We start from the raw sequence: 10,990 nt of genomic DNA on the forward strand, positions 1-10,990 counted from the left end.
ACAAAACACACCAGGCAACATGGTTAAAGCAACGAGACATATATGTTTTGGGACATACAGGTAGGGCTATTTTCAACATTCTGTAACCTGTATGCCCACTTTTTTTAATTGTAATTTTTATTACATTTTATAAAACTTCACAATCAGAAATGAGACAAAACATCACAATTTGGCTTACAAACTAGAGGGTCAGAAATAATGGAGTACAATTAGAATGAACTCTTGGAAGACGCCCCCCCCCCGTGGCATCAAACATAATGAGCAATAGAACAGAAAAAGACAAAGTCCAACAACAGTTCTAAATGATGCCAAGTTAAGATGACTCCATCCTCATACTGATATTACAATTCTCATAAAACCACAACTCTAAAAAAGTTGAGATATATACACATAGGGAAGGGAAGAAGAAACCTGTTCAAAAACCAACATGCTTCTAACTGTTGTTCTGGGCCCTAAAATAAGACTGTCATATGCTCCCTCCTGCGGATGTTGGCTATACTATCCAAAACTTTCTGATAAGGTTGGGGGGGGGGGGGTATTCTGTCTCCAGTGAAGGGCAATCAAACATCTAACTGCTGTCAACAGATGTAACAGCAGTCTGGTTGAATTATTCCCCATTCCTCTAGGGGAAACATTTAGTAGGTATATAGCAGGGTCCAGCTCAATCTCCAAATATAGAATCTTTTGTATTAAGGTTTTCACCTTTTCCCAAAATCCAGCCATCCCAGGGCAAGACAAGAAAATGTGGAACTCAGTACCTGGTACTGAGCAACAACGCCAGCAGATATTTGTGAGCTGGTTGTTCAGTCTATGATGGAGCTCCAGAGTGTGATACCAAAACATCAAAATTTTATATTAGTTTTTCTTATAAAGGGTGCAGATAAGAGGATTTGGATGCCTTTTCCTATATATTCTGCCAACATTGGGGAGACTATTTCCTTCCCAAAAGAGACTCCCATCTAACCATATGGATGACTCAAGGAAGGTCAGTCCGAAGAGAACCCAAGATCTGTAAATATCTGATATTAACCCTTTCGTTAGCGTACTTTTCTTACAAAGCCTCTCAAATCTCTTTGGTTGAGAAACCTTCAATGAACCGTATAGTGAAGACGCCAGGTGACTAATCTGCATGAACTTGAAGAACTCTCTATTAGTTATAGCAAATTTTAGATTTTATATCATCAAATGAGAGAACTTCCAATGTGCTTCCATCCACCAAATCTGAAAATCTAAATAATCCTACCGGTGGACCATTGTCGGTTCCAAACTGTTTGGTATCAGTGGCTGGTATATAAAATATATCATTGGGCAATTGGGGGACACCAAAACGCCGTGCACATGAGAGCCACAGATCCCTCGTAAACTGCATAAGGCCCAACAAAGTACCGTATATACTCGTGTATATGGGGGGCATAATCTATGGGGGGGCCTAGTCTATGGGGCAGCATTATATGGGGGGCCTAGTAGTCTATGGGGTTCCAGATTTAGAGCCCGAAAATCCTTCGGGACTGGACTAACAATTATTCCCAGATACTTAAACTCCCAAACTACAGGGACCGGTATCTGCAAATCCGAGAAACCTGCCGGGAGAGGGTCTATCGGCATTAAAGCTGATTTGGACCAGTTAATCCGAAGGCCAGACCTCAACCCAAACTCCCGAATGACCCCCATTGCCGGCAAAATCGAGGAATGTACCCTGTCTAAATATAAAAGTAGATCATCCGCGTACAATGATATCCTCAATTCCACAGTTCCACATCTAAATCCCGTTATTTCCCTGGACTTCCGAATTGCAACTGCCAATGGCTCCATCGCAGTAGCAAATAGCAAGGGCGAGAGCGGGCACCCCTGTCTAGTACCCCTCCCAAGAGGAAAAGACTCAGAGACCTTGCCATTAGCCCTAACCCTCGCCACCGGCGAGTCATACAGCAGCCTCACCCAATTTATAAATCTGTGTCCAAAACCCATTTTCCTAAGGACCGCCCACAAAAAACCCCACTCTAGACTATCGAACGCCTTAGCGGCCTCTAAGGACAATATTGCTCTTTCCCCCAGCTCCTCAGAACTATGTTGAATCCCCAAGTATAGTTTTCTAAGGTTCATAGATGTGGCCCTGCCTGGGATAAATCCCGTCTCTGATCATTCTGTATAACAGATGAGATAACTCGGGACATCCTATTGGCGAGCACCTTGGCCAATAATTTAACATCTGTTGGTAGTAGGGAAATCGGGCGATATGAATCCGGAATCTCCGGATCCTTTCCGGGCTTTAATATTAAAGCCATCAAAGCTTGCCTCTATTCAAAAACATTTAACCAACTGATGTCTCAATCAATTTTACTTTTATTGCGATCTATTTTTATTTTTGAAATTTACCAGTAGCTGCTGCATTTTCCACCCTAGGCTTATACACGAGTCAATAAGTTTTCCCAGTTTTTTGTGGCAAAATTAGGGGGGGGGGGGGGGGGGGTCGGCTTATAAACGAGCATATACGGTACATGGTATTTTAATAGGCTTAGATGACCATAAAAGGGAATTCAGGTGGATTGGAGCCAACCATATTTTTTCTATTTCAGTCCAAATATTGGAAGCCCATAATGAAGCCCACAAGGGAATCCTCCTCAGATGTGCTGCCCTGTAGTATTTAACGATATCCAGAACAGACACTGTATGACCATATTTAATAGTTTAGATAGGTCAAATGTGGTGATAGATTCCCTTTAAGCTTAGGACTTTGACTAGGCCACTCCAAAGTCGCAATTTTTTTTTATTAAGCCGTTCAGAGGTAGACTTGCTTGTATGTTTTGGATAATTGTCCTGCTGCATAACCCAAGTGCACTTCAGCATGAGTTCACAAACAGATGGCTGGACATTTCTCTTTCAGCATTTTTTGGTAGACTGCAGAATTCATGGTTCTATTTACCACGGCTAGTCTTCCAGGTCCTGAAGCAGCAAAACAGCCCCAGACCATTACACTACCACCACCATATTTAACTGCTGGTATGATGTTCCTTTTCTAAAATTCTGTTTCTTCTACTTTAAACAACATCCCCAAACATGAATGGGGATATAGAGGCATTGACACTTTATTAATTAAAATAATTTTATTCAAACATGTTGAAATAATGACACCTAAACAAGGAATCCTCATAGGTAAAAAAAAACTGAGGTATAATAAAACCAGGAAAGCTATAATGTCATGAGATATATAGTTACACACATAGCAAAAATGAAATATATATGAACATATATTATGTACCTAACAATGAAAAGTGCACCGTGCAATTGTGCCACATAATCAGTACAAAAAAAAAAAAAAAAAAAATTTTTGTAAAGTTTTTTTTGCAATCAGAATAAGCAATTAGTGCACCGTTCAACTGCGCTATGAGGGCCAGTTTATGAAATGCAGTGTATAATACCATTCCTTGTAATTTCCTGACCAAAATGTATCATACTGCATAAAACAAAAATGGCATGATAAAAATAAAGTGCTTCGTGCACTGCTCCAGTTCAACTTTTGTCTTGTCAGTCCACAGTGTTCTCCCAAAAGTCTTGGGGAATCAAGATGCTTTCTGGCAAAACTGAGACGAGCCTTTATGTTCTTACTAGATGGAGGCCCGACTCTATCGCATCGGGAGGGCGGTAATGTCACGATGGTGGCAGGCTTTGCAGCGTTGAGGATCTCCTCCTCCCCTCCCCCCCCCCCCCCCCCCCCCCCAATGTGCTCACCCACCTATCCACTCTTTCCCCATGTGCTGACTTCTCCAGTCTGTGCTCTTTCTTTGACCTGTCTACCCCATGTGCTATCCCCCTTTAAACAGTCAGTGCACAGCATGTCAGGAGGAATTTCTATTTAAAGGGGTTTTCCCACAAACGAAAGTTCATTTAAAAAATGGTCTGTCTGACTGTGTACAGAACATACCACAACTCCTGGGCAGGGGAAGAAGCAAAAGACAATACTGACATTACATGACATCGCAGAGGATACATTTTTTGAGGTAAAATATTTTACCTCACAAAATGAATACTCTCAGGTAATTCTTTGGACCTTGAAATCTATGTGGAAGGCAGCTAATCATTTCTATACCAGGTGCCACCGCAAGGAGGTGGACTCTAATAGCTTATCGACATAAATAGCTGCCATCTTCCCATTGGCCTTTGGGAATGTGGTTAACCATCATGAGACTAACTGCTTCAGGATTATACCAGTGAAGCAGAATACTTAACCCAACAGTTTCTGGAGAAGGATACTCTAGATCACTATTGAAAGCAGCCAAAGAACAGGTCCAAATGACATCTAGGCGTGCCTTGATAAGACTCAAATAGCCCCAACTGGCTCATCCACTCTAGCTGAACAAATTCGTAATTTATCCATCATTACTCAATATCATCATAGCCATAAACAGTTTGTTAATATTCGCAAACACTGGTTCATCCTCCATGGCTACAAAAACATTGGCGAACTTTTACCCAACAATCCTAAGTTTGTATTCAGTAAGGCCCAAACACTTTGCATCCTGATAGCCCCCACCACGAAAGTATCCAAGCCAGCAGTTTCAGGCGCACGCCCTATGGGCTTTACACCATGTGGGACATGTTCATGTTGTATTCGTATAACTTTAAGAAAAACGAGACAAACCACGTTTCATGATTTTAATAAAAAAATGTTTCTTTATTATAGGAGATTCAATTTCCTGTGCTACAACTGGGGTAATCTATTTAATACAGTGTCCATGTAAAAAAATATACATAGGCCGCACTAAGCGCAAACTCATGGACCGGATTAAGGAACATCTTAACATTGAAAAAGGTTGTAATGGTCACCCACTATCTAGACACTTTACAGAATCCTGGCATCAGCTGAAAGAGTGACCAAACTTTATTTGTAGCGCAGGTGTCTCTTTATATCCTATTTCCTCCAGATAAAATATATATAATGTGTGTGTGTGTGTATATATGTATATGTGTGTGTGTATATGTATGTATGTGTGTATATATATATATATATATATATATATATATATACACTATTTCAGCCAGCAGAAAAAGCAAACTTTACTAAACACAGGGATCATTAAATAGGGATCATTAATTATAGAAAGCATCTAAAATTCATCTGTTCATTTAAACCCATAGGAGACAGGTCTCATCCTATGGATCCACCTAAGCTCCTTTCGAAGAATCTTTTTGTTCAAATCTCAACCAGTAATTGACGGTGTAATGACTTCAATGGCACTAAATGAGAAGCATTTGAGATCACCACCATGTGCTTCATGGACATGCCTAGAGATGGGGGTATCTGACATGTCTGATATCACCAATGTGATCACCAATCCTTCTGAATTCCCTCAGTTTTACCAGCATAATTGAGTGGACATGTAAATAAATAGATCACACCAGTGGTCTTACAACTTGTAAAATGTCTGCTTTTGAATATTTATCCAGTACTGACACTAGTAAATTGTCTTCCAGTCCCTATATAGTCACAAAAGGAGTAACTCCCGCACCTAAAAGTACACATCTGTCTTCTATCTAACCATGTCCCACCTTTCTTTGGTGGAATGAAAGTGCTATAGAACAACTGGTCCTTTTTATAGGCCTTCCCCTCCTAAAGGTAATGGCAGGTGTTCGAGACAAACATTCCTTAATGTCAGTATCAGCCAACAAAATGTCCAAATATTTGTTTCTCTTCCTTGCCGTAAACAGTTATCAAAATTCCTTATCAACCTCAGGAGAGGGTCCGAGCTGTCTTTAGGTTTAGGTTGGAGAAGGCTAGTTGTTAAGGGCCCGTTACACATAGCGATATCGCTGTAACGTCACTGGTTTTGTGACGTAGCAGCGATTATTGCTAGCGATATCGCTACATGTGATACTTGCCTCCGACCGGCTCCCCCGCTGATTATCGCTGAACGCGCGAGAACGTCCTTGACCATTTCTCGTCGGGCGCTTCCTGCTGGGCTTCCTGTGGCGCCGACGAGCGACGCGTGGACGCGGGCGGGAGGACGTCAGGATCACCGTGCCTGACAGGTAAGTAGCAACCCCCGACCGCTGCTATTTTTGTTTTTTGTCAGGGTACTTTTGTCTCTTGTGCATGCTGATAGTTTTAGTACATGAAAAATCTACCATAATTCAACTTCCTCAGGTTTGACACCAAGAGGCAGCAAAACCGGACACCTGCGCTTTTTAGCCTGTGTGAGGGTTTATTTTTTGCCTGTCAAGCTGGGTTTCATTGATATTATGGAGTACATACCTTTTTAGCTGCTGCTGTTTTGGGGGCACATCGGCTCTTGAGCCGGTTTCATGTAACACCACCTAATGTGTGACGTACATACAGTTGTGGCCAAAAGTATTGACACCCCTGTAATTCTGTCAGATAATACTCGGTTTCTTCCTGAAAATGATTGCAAACACAAATTCTTTGTTATTATTCTCCATTTAATTTGTCTTAAATGAAAAAACACAAAAAGAATTGTCCTATAGCCAAATTGGATATAATTCCACACCAAACATAAAAAAGAGGGTGGACCAAAGTATTGGCACTGTTCGAAAAATCATGTGATGCTTCTCTAATTTGTGTAATTAAGAGCACCTGTAACTTACCTGTGGCACCTAACAGGTGTTGGCAATAACTAAATCACACTTGCAGCCAGTTGACATGGATTAAAGTTGACTCAACCTCTGTCCTGTGCCCTTGTGTGTACCGCATGGAGAAAAGAAAAGACCAAAGAACTGTCTGAGAACTTGAGAAACCAAATTGTGAGGAAGCATGAGCAATCTCAAGGCTACAAGTCCATCTCCAAAGACCTGAATGTTCCTGTGTCTACCGTGCGCAGTGTCATCAAGAAGTTTAAAGCCTATGGCACTGTGGCTAACCTCCCTAGATCTGGACAGAAAAGAAAAATTGACAAGAGATTTCAATGCAAGATTGTGCGGATGTTGGATAAAGAACCTCGACTAACATACAAACAAGTTCAAGCTGCCCTGCAGTCCGAGGGTACAACAGCATCAACCCGTACTATCCGTCGGCGTCTGAATGAAAAGGGACTGTATGGTAGGAGACCCAGGAAGAGCCCACTTCTTACCCCGAGACATAAAAAAAGCCAGGCTGGAGTTTACCAAAACTTACCTGAAAAAGCCTAAAACGTTTTGGAAGAATGTTCTCTGGTCAGATGAGACAAAAGTAGAGCTTCTTGGGCAAAGGCATCAACATAGAGTTTACAGGAGAAAAAGAGGCTTTTCAAAGAAAAAAACATGGCCCCTACAGTCAAACATGGCGGAGGTTCCCTGATGTTTTGGGGTTGCTTTGCTGCCTGTGGCACTGGACTGCTTGACCGTGTGCATGGCATTATGAAGTCTGAAGACTACCAACATATTTTGCAGCATAATGTAGGGCCCAGTGTGAGAAAGCTGGGTCTTCCAGCAGGACAATGACCCAAAACACACTTCAAAGAGCACTAGAAAATGGTTTGAGAGAAAGCACTGGAGACTTCTAAGGTGGCCAGCAATGAGTCCAGACCTGAATCCCATAGAACACCTGTGGAGAGATCTAAAAATGGCAGTTTGGAGAAGGCACCCTTCTAATATCAGGGACCTGGAGCAGTTTGCCAAAGAAGAATGGTCTAAAATTTCAGCAGAGCAATGTAAGAAACTCATTGATGGTTACTGGAAGCGGTTGGTCGCAGTTATTTTGGCTAAAGGTTGTGCAACCAAGTATTAGGCTGAGGGTGCTAATACTTTGTCTGGCCCATTTTTGGAGTTTTGTGTGAAATGATCAATGTTTTGCTTTTTGCTTCATTCTCTTTTGTGTTTTTTCATTTAAGACAAATTAAATGAAGATAATGCCAAAGAATTTGTGATTGCAATCATTTTCAGGAAGAAACTGAGTATTATCTGACAGAATTGCAGGGGTGTCAATACTTTTGGCCACAACTGTATACGCCACATGTTGAGAAGGGGCTAAGGCATTCCTTTATGAAATATAAAAAAAAACCACCCAAACATGGAAATAGTGTCAACCATCAGGATTCAGGTTGCTTGGTGAAGTGCAGAGGCTTTGTACACCTGCTTAAGTCCCTGACAGCAATCTCTGCTTGCTCCGTGATGGGCTGTCCCTGTGTGTTTGTTGGGTGAGAAGGGATAAGCTGCTGTTGGGCACCTCTGACAGTGCCCAATCTACCGCGCAGAGGAAAGGGCACTAATTTACCTGTATTACATGAACCTTTCCCAATATGAGAAGTGAATCCCTTCTGTAACACAATCAGTTGCCTTTCCTTCTGCATTGGCAGCATATAGTGAAAGGAGTGGCAATATGGGGGAACGTCAACTTGTGCTTGCGGTCATAATGTCTGATTTCATTTAGTGCAGCAATAAAAATGCTGTTGTATTGAAATGTGAAGACGGCAGTGCCCAGATTCCTGAGCTGTCTCCCCGGTGAAGGCAGTTAACTTTCAGCTTCTAATTAAGTGTTGTAAACCAGCACTGATGTGGCTAGAATTATAATTGTATTTCTTATTTGTTCAAGTATACAATATGATAAAAGAAAACATTGTCCTGCCTTTTTCCTTATAGGATTAAATTTGTTACATCGTCTGCCTGAGACGTGGAACTCCCTTTGTTTCTCTCATTTGTAAGTACAACATGTAATTCGCCCATATTGGATACGCAGGCCAATAGTTTTTCCGTTTATCATCTTGTGTACTTCTTTAACAATTTAGAAATCCTAGTTTTATCTACATCAGTGCTGGTTTACAACGCTCTTGGCTTTCAGCTTCTAATCTACAGTTTATTGAAAATTTTTACTTGCACAAACTGCTTATATAGTTATGGTTGCTAACACTTTATTTCTTTTTCTCTTGAGATTGTGGAATTACCAATTACCGAACGAGATGTGGAACGTGAGCATTTTAGTCAGCTGAAGAAGTGGAAGGAAGAGTACGGAGAACTGCAGTGCAAGTCACCCACTCGTTTGCATGGGGCCAAAGCCATCAGCGACGCTGACCCAGTGGGTCACAAGCCTCTCAGTCACTCTCCGTCCATTATTCTTCCATCCAGTTTAAGCTCTGGGAAGAAAACCAAGGAGCAGAAACAGGAAGAAAAGGAACTTGAAAAGCAAAGGGCTAAGGAGTTGAAAGAAACGGAAAAGATGGATAAGGAGAGAAAGAAGCTAGAAAAGAAAAAGAGTAGAGGCAAAGGTGACCAATCCAATGGAGCTATGAAAGAGGAGAATGGTGGTGATGGGACCAGAGATCACCGGCAGGAACCGGTACAACCATTGTTGGCCAAAGTAACCCAAATGGACTCTTTGAATGTGCACCAGTCCAATGAGAGTTTGTGCTCCAAGGAGAGTGAAGACACCTATTTATAATTGCCACAGTTTCCACTTCTATGAAATGATCACTATAAAATGTCTACCCTTCTTTGTTTCTCGGGAGTTCTCCAGCCCCTGTACCAGAGATCCCTACGTAAAACTCGTGCAGACACAGCATTCTAGCCATTGGAGACAGTAAGGCGGGGACCAAATACTAAAACCAGCATTAAAAGTTGTAAAAAAACAAATTGGGTATTTATGTAATTTGTCTCCCGGTCTTAGTCTTTGTACTTCCAAAAAGTCATCCTTGCCCAGGGAACACATGTATGGTGTTGGGTTATTTATGCTGGTAACAGAGTGGACTAGCTGGGGATACCATCCAGTATTTGCTGCAAGAGGATCACTTCTGTATTTTGACTGATGATGGGGAAAATGGGTGCAGAGTCTGCACCCTGCTGTCTGTTCCATTCCAGATGTTTTCCTACGGAAAGTGGAACGTCTTCTACTATGCACAACGTGTTTATTGTTTCCAAACTACATGGGACCAACCAGAGAAATGAAACGGGGCCCCTTTCTCCATCCCACAGACGCTCTTTGTACCAATAAACAGATTAAAAAAGAATGAATTTTGCTCTATATCGCCGCACAATAGAGTGCCTGTTCAGTCCCGTCATCTTATTAGATCTTGTACAGCAAGAGGAAATGGAAATTTGCATCTTTGGTCTTTGTAAGAGATTCTAGGATTGAAATGTATGCCCTAAATATATGACCAACACTATTCCACCGCCCTCCTGAGGCTACACAGAGGGGCCCGTATCCACAGTGTATTATAGCTACACGAAACACAGCCAAGCAGGAATATTTATTTATCTATGGTAATAGCTCTTGCAAAAAAAAATAAAAATTAAGACGCTTGCCAATATTTTGACTTCAATAAAATCGTGGTATTACTTTTTGCCATGCTCGTATTGCTCATTTTGTAAGGCAACTATCTTTGCATTGTTAAAACTACCATATACAAAATAAGGCTGACCACAAGATGAATATTAGGGGTTATGCAGGGCTCTTATTAATTTTGTGTATGGGGGAAATAACGGACAGGCAGGTAGTTGCCAGTGATTCTGTTTCTTCATTTCACCTCTTGTCAACGGAGCAGACAGGAAGAGCTGCTCCATCGACAGCATCACCTCACCAGACACCTATCAACAGAGTGGAAGAGAAGACCCTGCTCTATCGACGTGACATCTTAAGAAGTTGCGGTTGGTGACTGCTCTGAGTCAACAGAAGTAATCGCTCGGCTGAGAAGGCAGTTAGACACTATTAGCCTGTTAATTTTTGTGCATGGGGACAAAAAATAAGTCCTAGATAACCCCTCTAATATATTAGTATTGGCACAGATCAATCCTCATACAATAATTATGGCAACATTGACATGTATGGGCAAGCTGCTCACCCGCTGAGTTTTTTCTGTACCATACAGGTGTAGTTTTTCTTGGGAGCGTCTTTCTGGACGACTTTGTGGCTTCTCCACTGCCGGCTTCTTTCTATATGTATGTGTGTGCTATATATAGATGGATCATTTATATGCATTCACTCTGTACTGAGTCACTTTAAAATGAAACCATCTGAAAAGGACTTGGTTTGAATCGGGTTTTAATTTTGAATGTTTTTTTTTTCCCCACT

The 10,990-nt window shown here is 41.5% G+C and overlaps 1 protein-coding gene across 1 annotated transcript in view; it reads left to right on the forward strand.

The window, feature by feature from the left end:
• TBC1D10A (TBC1 domain family member 10A) overlaps positions 1 to 10,265 on the forward strand; it is a 74,464-nt gene extending 64,199 nt beyond the window's left edge. The window contains exon 9 of the mRNA XM_073554822.1: positions 8,858 to 10,265. Coding sequence (XP_073410923.1) covers positions 8,858 to 9,364 — 507 coding nt within the window. The 3' untranslated portion in view covers positions 9,365 to 10,265. The remainder of the gene's footprint in view (positions 1 to 8,857) is intronic.
• The last annotated feature ends 725 nt before the right edge of the window (positions 10,266 to 10,990 follow it).

Source organism: Dendrobates tinctorius, unplaced genomic scaffold (genome assembly GCF_039654945.1).
Source record: "Dendrobates tinctorius isolate UK_male_01 unplaced genomic scaffold, ASM3965494v1 ptg000213l, whole genome shotgun sequence".
Classification (NCBI taxonomy): Eukaryota; Metazoa; Chordata; class Amphibia; order Anura; family Dendrobatidae; genus Dendrobates; species Dendrobates tinctorius.